The 14,442-nt window shown below is 37.6% G+C and overlaps 2 protein-coding genes across 7 annotated transcripts in view; both read right to left on the bottom strand.

Annotated features, from left to right (window-relative positions):
- Positions 1 to 379: 379 nt before the first annotated feature.
- Positions 380 to 5,555, bottom strand: slc66a3 (solute carrier family 66 member 3). The gene is made up of 7 exons (XM_046837766.1): positions 5,272 to 5,555; positions 3,408 to 3,490; positions 3,209 to 3,278; positions 2,878 to 2,935; positions 2,099 to 2,219; positions 1,921 to 1,962; positions 380 to 1,377 (listed from the first exon to the last, which is right to left on the bottom strand). The coding sequence occupies exons 1-7, from the start codon at positions 5,424 to 5,426 to the stop codon at positions 1,286 to 1,288; spliced, it is 621 nt and encodes a 206-aa protein (XP_046693722.1). The 5' UTR covers positions 5,427 to 5,555; the 3' UTR covers positions 380 to 1,285.
- Positions 5,556 to 7,175: 1,620 nt separating this feature from the next.
- The window catches only part of sobpa (sine oculis binding protein homolog (Drosophila) a), a 53,634-nt gene continuing 46,367 nt past the window's right edge, over positions 7,176 to 14,442 (bottom strand). For all 6 annotated transcript variants that reach the window (XM_046865500.1, XM_046865459.1, XM_046865475.1 and 3 more), the window contains 2 exons: positions 13,938 to 14,442; positions 7,176 to 13,555 (listed from right to left, as the gene is read on the bottom strand). The exon at positions 13,938 to 14,442 is cut by the window's right edge and continues 1,548 nt beyond it. In XM_046865500.1, the coding sequence (XP_046721456.1) occupies positions 13,957 to 14,442 (486 nt within the window). In that variant the 3' untranslated portion in view covers positions 7,176 to 13,555; positions 13,938 to 13,956. The remainder of the gene's footprint in view (positions 13,556 to 13,937) is intronic.

Below are 14,442 nucleotides of genomic sequence, written 5' to 3'. Positions count from 1 at the left end.
TCTTCCCCAAACTGTAAACACAGGAGTGTGTTTGTTACATTCTTGCCAATTTTCTACCCAATCATTTGTTTTTGAGAGCGTAAAATTTTGCCATTCGTGCAAAGAACGTAAACATTTCTAAAACATTTACGCCAGCGAAAGCAAACGTCACATGACTTTTGTCAGATGTAACTTTTACGTTTTCGGAAACGAGTCCACACAAATTCGATTTTTAAAAATATCTCCATCCGCACAAGGCGCTGACGTGACCTCAGCAAGACTGGCAATATCGATCTGTCTGTGCTGTAACGTGCAGTCTTGTAGAGCGGCGCGCAAATAATTAATAATTCACTGTACATCAATGAATGTGACGGAGTTAAAAAAAAAAGTGCACCTTTCGTTTACATTTATCAGCAGGTGCCTTTATTCAGGTAGAGGATAAACCCTGATCCTTTCTCACCAGATCACAGAGTAGAAGTACAGGTCAGTGTACAAAACATCGCTTAGGAGGTAATGTAAGAAAAACACCAAGGCACAAAGAAGCACCTTAAATGGTGGTTTCAAACAAAAAAAAGAAGAAAATATCGTTGTGCATGTGGACAGTGTCCAAGAGGATTTAGAAATCCACTGCTTTATATTTTTCTCCATTTTATCTTCACGGTCGGAATGTCTTTGCATAGAATTTATTATTTTTTCTGGAAGAAAAAATTAATTTCACTATGATTCTAGCTTGAATATAAATAGAAAGTATTGTGCATACTGATGTAATGTAAACAAACACTGTATATTGGTATTTATATTCATTTGGTCTGTTTAAAAAATAAAGTTTAAATCCACTTCATTTGTATATGATAAAAATGTAAGATGCGATGAAGAAAGAAATACCCGTGAAAAGGTTTCGAGGAAAGGCCCCACAGGAATACTGGGAATGTTTCAGAAGTGTGTGCTGGCACATTAGAGATCATTAATACTCCTGTTTCCTCAGAGGATTTACAAAGTGTACACACGCTGAGAGGTAAATCACAATGTGTTATCCAAATACTGCTGTAAAACAACATTAAAGTGAGAAGAAACCGGAACCCTGAGTTTAGAAGCGTTAAAAGGCAATCTATATCTATAATCATTATTAATAGAGAGTTAAAAAAAAGCAAAAGCTAAAAAATTCAGCTCCTGGTTTAGATAATAAGTGTTGGTCCTTGGTTGTGTATTTCATTCACTCGCTCACACGCACTCACTATCTATTCACTTTATCCTAGGAGAAAAGACATTCCTATGTTACAGGAAGTGCTTTTAGAATCGCTCAGCCTTAATCGCGTTTCTTAGTGCTGGGTTTGTAGTAGATCACCGTCGCAGTCACCCACAGGTTCAGAACCGTCATGGCCACAAAGCGGATCAGAACTGTGTGGAGGAAGAGAAGAGGGTGTTAAAAGACTCAATGCTACTAGAGGTCAATAACGATAGTTTTTCTGGGTTGCTTCTTACAGTACGAGAGCGGCCTCTAGAGGTGAATCACTGATACCATGTGCTGTTTATTCGAAGTGTCTTTTTTTTATTCATTATGAATATTTCTTTTTATTTATGTGTTACTTTTTTGTTTCCGTTTAAATGCATGCTTTTTATCTTCCTCAAAATGTATTAATATAACGCAAATATTCATATTTATTTCATTTTCATGATTCAGTACAGTTTTTTGTTTTGTAATAAAGCACTATTTTACATAGAGTTTGTTTGTTTGTTTGTTTTTTTATGCAGTTTCTATTTTTAACTATCGGTTGATTAATAGGTAATCGGCAAGTACGATTCAAAATAGCTATCGGTATCAGTAAAATCAAAATCGGTCGACCTCTAAATGGTACTACTACTGGCAATAATGACAACATAAACAAGTGCTAAAACAAGATAATTACATAAAATAAAATGTAAAAAAAAAATCCACCTCACCCTGAGTGTCTCCGGTCGTCACCATCGTAGTGAAGATCCTTGCTGGATAAACCAACAGATCATACAGTCAGAAATTTTCCCCAAATCATTCTGCCTCAGTTTTTACAAATTATTATTTCCATTTTTTTTTTTTTTTAAAGGAAACAGACCTTCAGATGATGAATGATTGTAAACTCACCCAAACACGTGTACGATGCTAACGCCCAGGTTAAAGTGCTGACCTGTGCTGAGTCTTTCGACCTCCACAGACACCGAAGCTGCAGGAGTTTACTGCTGGCACTGATGAGGGTACACACACTCTACATACAAACACACACACACGATGAGACAGTGGAGAGAAAGATTTTACCAAGGGTGCCAATAATTCTGGAGGATCATTACAAGACTTTCGGTACGGTGCACGTGTACAGAATGCAATCCTTGTTTTACGTGTGAAACATAGTTAAAATCTTTCTCAAACATATCAAGTGGCAGACTACAAGTTTTTTACCCTCTGCCTCTTGTCACTGAAACACGGTTTGTATTGTGCATGTGCGAAAACTTAGATTTTGTTCTGCACATGCGTGAAATCAATGCCGCGTCCTGTCATCACCAGCTTCAAGAATTTCTGACAATTCCTGACAATTCCAGGAAGCGAATGAATGAATGAAGGATGGAAGGAATTAAATTATTTATGAATAAATAAATAAATATCTTGTGTGTTTCTTAAATGCAGACATTTGTTAATGTATGCTTAAATATTTAGAACAGTTAAGTAGGACATATGTTTAGAAAATTTAATATTAAACCTTCTGTAGTTCACTTTAATGAGAGATGAAGACTAGTACGTTTGAATCTGGTACATTTGCCATAAATAATCATACCAGCTGAAAATTTTAGGTCTAAAATGCTTACTAGATATTTATATTTATCAAGTGTGTATTTATACTATAAACAGATGTTGGCAGATGTTCTCACCATGGCCATGTCGATGACCCATTTCTCCAAGGTGAGTAGTTTCCAGCCGCCTACAAACCTGGTAGAGTGGCGTTAAGGAGTCTGAACTGAGGCGAGGACACTTAACAACAGTAATCTTTAAATGAGAAATTGTTACGAATCTCAAGCTTGGGAAAAATGTGACACAATAATCCCGCAATATGCTGGAACTTTCAAGCAAATGACATAGCAGGAAAGTGGGTGGAGCTTCCAGGGAATCCAGTATAACAAAACAGCTAGTATTTATTATTTATTGAGCAGCTAGCCTGGGGTCATGCAATGTGAATGTGTGTGTGTGTGTATCTAAGGATACATGGCCACGTAGATGAGACTGTGCTTCGTGTTTCTATTATAGTGCAGGATGAGAATCATCAGAATCACATCTGCAATCAAACACACACACACAGAGACAAAGACAAAGATAGATACATTTAGTAGAATGTTAAACACCCACACATACACTCTCTTACATGCCATTAGACCAAATAACATACAGGTCATTCGCTTCTCACCTTGTGCAATGAGGATGGGATACTCCAGGTACGTAGGAGGAGGATAATCATAGTACATCTGATAGGAGATGAAGACTATAAACCTACAAAGAAAAAGAGAGAGAGAGCGTGAGAGAGAGTGTGTGAGAGAGAGAGAGAGAGAGAGAGAGAGAGAGAGAGAGAGAGAGAGAGAGAACTTCTCAATTAACAGATATTTTTACTTTAAATTTCTATTCCACTTATACCACAGCAGCTGTCTGATGGGCAAATCTGAGAGTTTTAGAAGGAGCTTGATCTCATGAGTCTCTTGTGCTCAGTTCTCCAATCATCATCCTCGTGTTTATTCTGCATTTGCACACAGCACCTTAAATATTCCTGTTACTGTTACTGTTTTTGGTGTCTTATACCTCATTACATTTTGTACTTCCCTTTACACATGAAACTATTTTTTAATACCAGTTTATCATTATCTAATATATTTTTCTTCATTTCCTCTCATTTTTGTTTGTTTCTTTTCTCATTTTCTAGTCCCTTTTATCTAATGCCCAAATTTCTGAGCCGCTGATCAGGTATTCATTCCACTGCAAGTTGTATTCTGCATGTAGCTATGTTTGTGACAAATAAAAATCTTGAAATCTTAAAATCAATAACACTTATATTCTCTTTCTGAGCATACCTTTTCTTATATTCTCACTCAGTCACTCTGACCTTCTGGATATTGTTGTTCCCAGATCCCATCTTTTCGTCAGTGGGGCCAGGATTTGTTTTTTCTATAATGGCACCTAAGCTATGAAACTCACTCCTAGGACTTTAAATCCCAGCTCCCATATCTAAAACCTATTTATTCTCCCAGTATTACCAGAATCCCTGTGTTCTTTGTTATGGATGTGTTTGTTTGCAGAATTTTGTTCAGGTCTGGGCAAATATATAATCCATATGATTGTTGATTTTCATGCACTGACCTTTACTGTGATGCGTCCTTGAGCTCAGGAAAGGTACTTTATAAATGATCAAACTTCTTGATCTTCTAAATAACAACAACAACAACAACAACAACAATAATAATAATATTCCTATTTACAGCCATGTTTGTTGCTGTGGAACATATGTTGTTCGTTCCCGTTCTCGAGTCAGTTCTTGTTTACAATATAGCAGCTATAAACGGTCGTTCCTTTACCCGCTTCTCTTTTCTGTCCCTTGTTAAAGAAATTGCAGCTTGTCTTGTTACCAATTAATCCCTGGAAACTGTAGGAAACCTTATAACCTCAACTCTTTCATTCTTTCTCTAAACGTTACAGAACAGAAAAACCACCACATCATCAACGGCTGATGAGCTGTTACCATGGAAACGAGAAATACTGTTAAAGATGCTGCAATAGAAAACTTCTGACCAATCACATTCGAGAGCTCAACAAACACTTAAGTCTTATCAACAGTGAAAATTGTGAAACCCCAGAACAGGAAGTTGTGCGGTGTTTTTTCTGTTGTACTGCTACTCATTTCCTGCGCGACCGGAAACAACCGGCACACTCGCTATAACGCAATAAACGGTTCCTAAAGCACACATATAATAACTCACATCTAATTAACATCTAACATCACAGTCTAGAAGATCTTCAGTGCATTGTAGCTTTATTTTGATAAAAATTTTTTTGGGGGGGGGGGCTTCTTGATCGGTTCTTTCCACCGGTGATGTCAGAGTGTGAGGACCATCTCGAGGACCATCTCGTAACAAAATGACAATCGAGTGACAAATCAGCACCATGATGATGATGATGAAGAGCCCATTGAAACTTTTTTTTTTTAAAAAAAGGTCCCAACAATGCAGAATTCCCCATGCATGTGTCAGTGCAGTGGTGTGTATGAGATGATCAGATGATTTTACCCGGTGAGCTCGAGCAGCAGGCTGTTCAAACTCACTCCGGTGCTCGTCTTCGCCTTCATCAGCACCACGATCTGGGGCAACTTCAGCACCATGCACACGAACAACGTGCTGAAATTTGCAGCATGCAGCAGCAGCAGCAGCAAGTCGCCCTCCATCCTGTCCTTCTGTCCCACCACACGCACACAAATCCTTCTCTACACTCCTCGATTCCTAATAAATCACTTCGCAAATAAGCGGAAAAGCGCTGAAATCTCTTCCGCCCACGTCAGAGGCCCACAGCGGCATCCGTAGCTTCGGCGGGTTGCCAAGTTTGTGATTTTCATTTAGCTTTTTTCCTCCCCCTGATTTGGGCCGTGTGAGGCATTTGAACATCACCGCGAACATCTCAAATATATCTAATGGGACGTGTTCCAAATTGCCATATAGCATCCAATGCCCAATCCCCCCTCATTTCTTTCAGTGTGCAGAAAATAATGTATAAAAAGATTTGTATGTAATATCCTCAAAAACATTGGGTCGTGATAACGAGAAAACAAGTTTTGTTACGTCGAGATCACGAGAACTTTTGTTATGGTGAGAAAATTAAGTCGCGATCATGAGAAAACAACTCGTCGAGATCGTGAGAAAATGATGTCGTGATAGCGAGAAAACAAGAAATAAATAAATATATATATAATGCATGGCTTCTTAGGACTTCCATAAATATGAGTTGTACTTCAACAAAAAAATTTTACATACATTTTGTACATAAATCGCTGCAAAATGTTCAGCAAATCATCTAATTTTATAAAATAGATATTTCTGCTCCACTGATTTGATTGCCTGAGTAGTGTTCCATGAGTGCAGACATTTCCTTAACCCAGGAATAACCAAACCAGGGCCCGTGGGCCAAAGTGGCCTGTATTGAGCTTTGATTGGGCCGTGCCATATATTAAAAGGGAAAAATAGGGCTTATCTCTTCGATCTATGGTATAAACACCATTTCTTTATCAATCTGGTTGTTTTATTTGTCAAAATTGACGATTTGCAAAGTTCAACTGAAATTCCCAAGTAATGAAGTGCAGAAACCCTGGATTCTTCTTCTTCTTCTTCTTCTTCCTGGATTGTGCCTGTGTAATAATATCACTAATATACTGTTTGTAGACTTTAATTTGCACGTCATTTAATTCAATTCAATTAATTTTTGTTGGTATAACGTTTTTTTTACAAATAGCTGTATTAGGTATTAAACTCTATTGTACTATAAACTGGATTGTTTCAATGGTTTTATCGTACTGTAAATATCACAGAACTAGAACACTGAAAAGAAACAGTCATGCTTTCTATTTATTTATTACTAAATATTATGAAACCATAATTGAGGGGAACCATGGCAACTTTTATTTTGATATAATAGAGTTGGGTAATAGGGCAACATTTACTTTCAGCCTACAGCCCTCAATCAAGTTAGATTTTTGACCCCCTTATAGAAAAAAGTGTCTGCACTATACTATACTATACTATATCGTACTATAACATACCATACTATACTATACTATACTATACTATACTATACTATACTATACTATACTATACCATACTATACCATACCATACTATACCCTACTATACTATACTATACTATACTATACTATACTATACCATACCATATCATACTATACTATACTATACCATACCATACTATGCTGTACCATCCTATACTATACTATACTATACTATACTATACCATACCATACTATACTATACTATACTATACTATACTATACTATACTATACTATTATAGGCACCTCTACTATACCCCACTGTAAGGCAATAAGCTGAAGTATTAAGAACTAAGCCCAGACCAGTGTTATAAAACCCGACTGAAACACATAAAGACACATCCAAAGCAAGATGAAAAAATATTGCGTTTGCCTCTATTTATTCAGTTCAAAACAAATACTGTTACAAGACAAAAAAGATACATTTGTTTTTAAAAGCAATCTTGGCAACAAGTTTTTTTTTTTATATAACAATTTCATAATAAAAAGACAAAAAAAGATCATTATCATTATTATTCCTGCTGTTTTCCTTTTCTTCATTTAGAAAAGAATGAATAAACATGGGCCGAATGCCTCTCTTCAGGCTACCCTGTTCAAAGAGCCACGTTCCTTCTGTTTTTCTTAATTTATTTGCAAATGCAAACACTTGTCATTAATAAATAATACTATAAAATGTTTTGCGAGTACGATTTACGCGGACGGAGTGAGCATGAGGGGGATGTTGTGTGAAATACAAACGATCAAAGTTGACAGAAGTTTGGTGTCACTTTAGCGATTTGTGATTCGAGATTTGATCACTTTGATTCGCTACTGAGTGGCTATAACATTGACCACAAACTAGAACAGAGTGGGATATTGTTTTGGTGTGTCCAAGAAGAAAAAGAAAAGACAAAAACTTTTGATTAGTCCTTGCATTCCGCAAATGATTCAGTAGATTCAATGGAAGGGAGAAAAGCAATATATACATCAGCATGAGGATGTTTTTTAGTTTTTAGATAATTCTTTTTGTGTGTGTGTGTGTGTGTGTGTGTGTGTATGTGTGTGTGATTTTTGTTTTTGTTCTCTTTCTCCCTTTTTTTTTTATTTTTTACAAAGTGTACGATTTGTAAGATCAGACTGCTAGACAGCAGAAGTGACAGTTAAGGCAGCTTTTTTCACCTGCAAAATTTTTTTTCACAAAAAATTGTGTGTTTATTATAATGTTTTTGTTTTTCGTCATTGTCCGCTTCACAGAGTGCACTAAGAGTTTGTAAGGGTTTGTGGTTGCATAACTTGCATAACATATGGCTGTGGGTGATTTCTTGGTGGCTTGTACAGTTTGATTGTATGACGTCTGGCCTGCGGAACACACAATGCTCCAAAACGTAGGTCCAGACCTGATTAATCAATACAGTGTAGTCAAATCTAACCTGAACCAGAACTCTGACAGAAAAAAGTTTAGCATTTTGATGTTACGTTGTAGCTTTCATGATGAACTGGCTAACGTTTTATCACGTGTTGTGATAGTGTTTGTTTAAATGACACGCTGCTTATAATTCATCAGACGGTACAAATGCTGAGATTTTGTATTGGACCATTAATATGACGAAGCAAATTTCAGCGAACAGGATTAGTGGCACCAAGGAAAGCGTTCATATTCCGATAATGTTAATGAAAAAAAAAACGTAGTAGTAGGCATACCGTAAATACGCTCAAGACTATAATAATAATGTAATGCAACAAAATACTAGCATAGTGTGTTTTACTGTGATTGCTGAAATTTAGTTCAGCTGCTTTTTAAAACCAGCAAAAAAAAAAATCTGAGATTGTCTGAGATTTTTGGAAAGTAAATAAAAAATTATTAATTTGTAACAAAGGGTCAATAACTGAAAATCAAACTGTCCTGAAGCAAATGTGATTGTTACTCGACATGTTATTTCCTTGTGAAATGTGTTCAGCTACGTCACGTGTTCGTCGTTATTTTTACTCTTCCCTAGTGTGCTGAGTGTTTTGACATGTCACATGCTTGTGTGGCCAGAATTTCGCACATTTCGCAGCATGTTGGAGATTTTTGAAAAGTACATAAAAAAAGACGATTTATCTGTAGCGAAGCGTCAATAACTTAAATTAAATAAATAAGACAAACTACGACAAAAAGATCTAATTCTCACAATGTAAGGTACTAAAAGACAACACAGGGCTCTCTCACTGATTACATATATTTCTTGAACGATGGCGGAAGAGAACATGTCAAACCCGAATCACACTTGGTGGCAATGCGAGACTCGCTTTTTGGCTTTTAAACACAATTAGGGGAAAAATTCAATTTGATTAGTTGACACTTTTGTGTACAATGTGTTTTATGCCCACTGTGTGAACTTAGGAGAACAGACAAACCTTTTGTATCTGGAAGTTATGTGTCATGTCAACTGGGCTTCTATTTGGTTGAATCTGGTTGGATTAATAATGGATAGAAGTCCAGTTGACATGATTTAACTACCAGATTACTGCACCTGGATGACTGAGAATCTTCACAAACACAAAACTTTTGTATATTGTGCACTGATAAAACAGTCCACCAATAACAGTCTAAAATGACACACTATCTGTTTCTATTTATCCCGTTAATGTTGCGAGTCCGGCTTTACACTTAGAACCTGATTCACTCACACTATCTGAATGCAATCGAGTGTTAATTCGATCCAAATGACTTTCTAATTGGTCGCTGGTTGTTCTTCTGTATTAACCTACCACATTGTAGAGTTGTATTTTGTACTTTGTAACTGTACTTTTATTTGGGATTCTCCTGTCCTGGGGTCAGGCTTACAAATATCCCACTATTACCACGTTACCGGTATTCTCTGTGGACCAAGATTTTAGCCTTTCAAGCTATGATTCATCTTCAAACATGTGGACATAAAAGTTTCTGGCTGCTAATGCAAAATATTTTCAAAAAAAACAAACCACCTGAACAGGTTTCAATTCTGGTAATAAAATCCATCAGCAGCTTTAATAAACAACAGAAATCCAGAATTATGTCAATCCAAATCCAAAACTTATCCAAATAATTTCGTATCAGCATATATAGAATGGGCCCGGGGTTGACGTACGGTGGTACCATGACAACAAAGCCTGTTAATAACCACTGCGGCTATTATCAAAGGTGGCTAGCTAGTGCTTTACTTTTTATGTTTTCACGTTTTGAAATGTCTTACATGCAGCGATTACATGTGGAAATGTCAAAACAACAGCGGTATTCTGTGAAGTTTACAAAAGCTTTCAGTTATTCAGATTTTTACGGAAAACTCATTACTAATTACTAAATATATCAGTAATCATTGAGTGATTAGCGCATGGTTTCTAGTTTCAGTTCACAAATCTAGCTTCATAAAATAAACGGTTTTATTGATCTTAAACGGCCTTTTAGATTTGTAAAATATTAAAAAAATCAAAAAGGTTCATGTAGCATTACTGTTAATATTCCTGCGAGCTGCTGGCCTTTAATACTAACAGAGGAGCAAAAATAAACAAATACTGTATAATCTCTCAGTGTAAAGCCACAAAAATGACATAAGTGGCATTTTAATAGACACAATAGAGTTTCTTATGTAACACACTTTGGTTAGTTTGGATTTGTCGAGAGCCCACAGTGCGTGAATCTTTCCTTGAAGCCTTTCTTTCTCTGGCTGTTCCTGCTTATCAAGGACAGCACTTGCTTTTGCAAAACACACACACACACACACACACACACACACACACACACACACACACACACACTTTTTTATGCTGGTGTCATTGTCTTGTCTGCATGAAACCACAGACACTACAGCAGGGTTTAGTTTCAGAGTTATATCTGTCCAGTCTGCATGAATCAGATTACAATAGCAAGGTCACACACACACACACACGCACACTCACAAATATACAATATTTCAGGTCTCAGCGTTATCCGAGAGGTGCTAGAGTGTTTGGGTTGTATGTCTACTGTTTATGAGAGCGAATGATTTTTACTGATTTTTTTGTATTGATTTCTAGTCAATTTAGTGAAATGTTTGTACGTAACAGACATGGTGTGTGAAATAAAAATGGGGGTAAAAGGTTTGGGAATAAAATAGATTATTGCATGTTTTAGTTGGTGCTTTGTGAAGAGAATAAACCTAAAAAAAAAATGTATTACAAAAAATCTAATTTATAACAATTATTTTTCAGCACTTTTTTTATATTTTTGTGAATGAGACTGGGCTGTTGCTAGACTTCCAATAATCCCCTTCACATATTCAGATTGTGTGTTCTTGTGTTTCGCATCCTGCTTACACACTAATCTCACAGATACTGGGACTTCACTAGAGACTGTCTGCTGTAAGAAACTGTAATAAGATTGACAGTTTGAATGTGTGTGTGTGTGTGTGTGTGTGTGTGTGTGTGTGTGTGTGTGTGTCCTCGCATTACTGCGAGAACCTTTCGGTCCCCATAAGTTTAGTTTACAGTTCAGTGTCAAGGTGAACAACGCCTTTAAAAAACGAAATCCCCCATAGTAGCCAATGCAATTAATTCCACATCCAATTGGGAAGTAAGGATGGAGATACAGACAGATGGAAGAAGAAAGAAAATTGGGTGGGAATTTCAATTGATGTCAGGGGGACTGATTAAAGCAGACATTGAAGAAGAAATTTGAAATTAATACACTGAGAAAAACCAAACTGGTTGAGGAACTCAAGCTCTCAGGTAACATGGGAGATCTTTTCCATTAGAGAGCCTCAAGGTTTGGGGCAAATGTCTGAATGACCTTGACTTTTTCCCGACACCCTAAAATGATATACGATTTCCTCACATCTTTTCTTGCCACTCTTTTTTGACATCCAGTTTTTTCTTTTCTAATGATGTAGGAAAATTATAATGGAGTGAAATCCTTCAGGTTCTTGGCAAGACCAAAACCTCACACCTACACAGACACACACAGAGACACACACACACACACACACACACACACACTACAGGCTTTGAGTTGCACTCTTACAAAGCTGTAAATCGCCATGTTGTTGGTTTAAAGTTGAACTTTACTGGTTTGTTTCTTGATCTATTTCCTTTTCACGGTTGCTTTCTTGTCTAAACTTTCTATAGACTTATTTGCTAACCATATGCTTTGAGACCAAACACCAATTTAACTCATCTTCTCCATTCTATCTGAACCATATGTGTGTGCAGATTGTGACATTTCTTCGAACCACAGCATGTCTTGTTACAAATCTGATCAACTCGATAAAGGCAGGAAACAAAAATTCTGCTTGGGATAGCAAAATCATGGCCACTCAACAAAATCAGCAAGTTGGCAAAATCAAAAAGGAAAAAATAACAGCATTATAACTAATTTGTGGCACTATAAATGACAGACCTTGGTACACCTAGACTGCTACTCAGCCATCATGCTGAAAGTTCAACCAACGTATGATTGATTGTAGTTGATTAGTGGGACTGAACTGAATGTTAAATTCCAGGCCTATATAGTTTTCATTATCTCTTTTGGCTAGCATACATAATGACAAGATTTTTTGAGCTAGGCCACTATAGTAGTAGAAGAACTGGAGTCCAGTAGAGCCTCTTAAATCCCTGCCACAAAGACACCCAAGTTAACTAATTTATCTGGTTTACTAGGTATGTTTGTGCAGAGAAATCACCCAACTATACTGGACTCTAGGACCCTGGAGCACCACTAAGTGTGTTGCATTTTATGCCAATATTGTAAAAATAGTGTTTGGCATATACGTCGCTCTGTTGATCTCTGGGTTTAGGTTGGAGGCTAGACCTCAAATTCTGGTGTAACTTATCTAATGAAGGTTCTACCCTGTCATCCATGCCTCGATGAAAGTTTACATTGCACATCCTTCCCTTTTAAACACAACCATAACTAGCAACAGCAAACTGTCTATAAATATTCAATTTCATGAGCACTTCAACCCCCCTCATAATTTTCTTTCTATGTCTTGTCTGTTCCAGCAGGGGGAGTACTTTTAACATCTCAGACCATTCTGTTGGCCAGAATGGATACAGAGAAACAAGTGTTTTGCTGGTGGTGCCAAAGAGAGAAGTAGAAGTTAAAAAAAGAGAGATGCCACTAAAGGATGTGACCACAGTGACCTTTTTCATTACTTTCTTGGCACTCTATTCATCTAAAGTGTGACACCTGGGGCATCTCAGAGCTCCAGCTCTTTCTTTTTTACCTCATATAGACAAAACAGACTTGTCTGAATACCAAAAACAAGCAAATACTTGTCTGTCACCTATGGGCACACAAGAGTGGCAGGCGTGATGTTTATGGCCATGTTTGAGGCCTGCTTTCAGGCCTGTTCAGGAACTGGTCCTGTCCGTCTTTTGCACATTTCATTGGCAGTCCATGGGACTTCTCATGATCGCTGTTTTGGCTTAATCACCAGTGTTTTGGCCTAATCCCAACTCTTTATTTCTATTACAATCCATAGCACTGCAGTGTTGCACCAGTCCTGTAGAGGGAGTTGCATCCATGTGGATAGAACTTTACTAAATAGCGATGAGAAAAGGGGAGCATAAAAAGTTAAAAGGTCAATCGAAAAACCGTCCCTTAAAAGTAATCCATTGGTTCAGTCGGTACTGAGATGATATTTGTGGGAAGTGCAATTAACTGAAACATGTTTGAGTTTAGGGAGGAGTAGAGATGTTGAAGTTGATTGGTGGACTGATGTTATCTGCTGCAGTGCTGTGCTGTTGTCCCTTTGGTGAGATGTAAGTGTCTATCAGAGGGAGAGAGCAAAATAGAGAGAGGGGGAGACAGAGAGAAAGAGAGAGAGAGAGAGCAGAAAAAGAAAAAAATTATTCCATATTCTAAAAGCGACACAATTTATGTCTTATATTCACCTCTGCCACACCAAATCTGCTGCCAAATTTAAAGGTAATTAAAATAATTAACAGTTCAAAGCCTTTTTAATAATTTCTTGTACTTAACCGAATGGAAAATTCTGACCAACCACACTGGCACAATCTGGCACTTATTTCCTCAACATTCAACCCCTGGCAACCATTTTAATCTTAATTTGAATCTTAATTTAGCTAACAATGTTTTAATGTTAAAACAAGCCTGAAATTAAACTGACCAAAAACTAGTAAGTGATTAACCTGCAAGCTTTCTCACTCTTCACTTGTTCTGATTGCGGATGCGCAAGCACCTCCTTTTCAATGGTGGCTCCATGTCTGCTGCTCCCACCGCTGATAATGGTGCTTCCAGGCCGCACGGTAAAATGGCTGCCGTCTTATCTGCTGGTTTTGGCACAGGCTGAATGACACAGCCCGGTTTAGGCATGAGAGGCAAGGCGTATGCATGATCTGCTCCAGACGCAGCATCCTCTGCTTCTTGGGACTTTTCCTCTCCAACACGGCCAGGTGCTACAGCCTGCTCGGATAAGGTTCTCTCAATGGCTGAGCAGCTGTTTTCCTTTAGGTCCTCTCCCTCAGCTGGCTCATCACAAAGTGTGGCTGTCCTTCGATTTATTTCCACAGCAGGGCGCTGTTCTGGAGGGGGTGTCCGGACTTTGAGTTCTAGTGGCGGCATGTTGCAGCTGCCATTGACAATCACATTACAAGGCGTAGCAGTACCTGGCTCTGTTTTTGTCACAGAGGTGCT

The sequence above is a fragment of the Silurus meridionalis genome, chromosome 2, assembly GCF_014805685.1.
Source record: "Silurus meridionalis isolate SWU-2019-XX chromosome 2, ASM1480568v1, whole genome shotgun sequence".
Classification (NCBI taxonomy): Eukaryota; Metazoa; Chordata; class Actinopteri; order Siluriformes; family Siluridae; genus Silurus; species Silurus meridionalis.
Note: the sequence above shows the minus strand (reverse complement) of the source record. Positions and strands in the feature narration are given on the sequence as shown.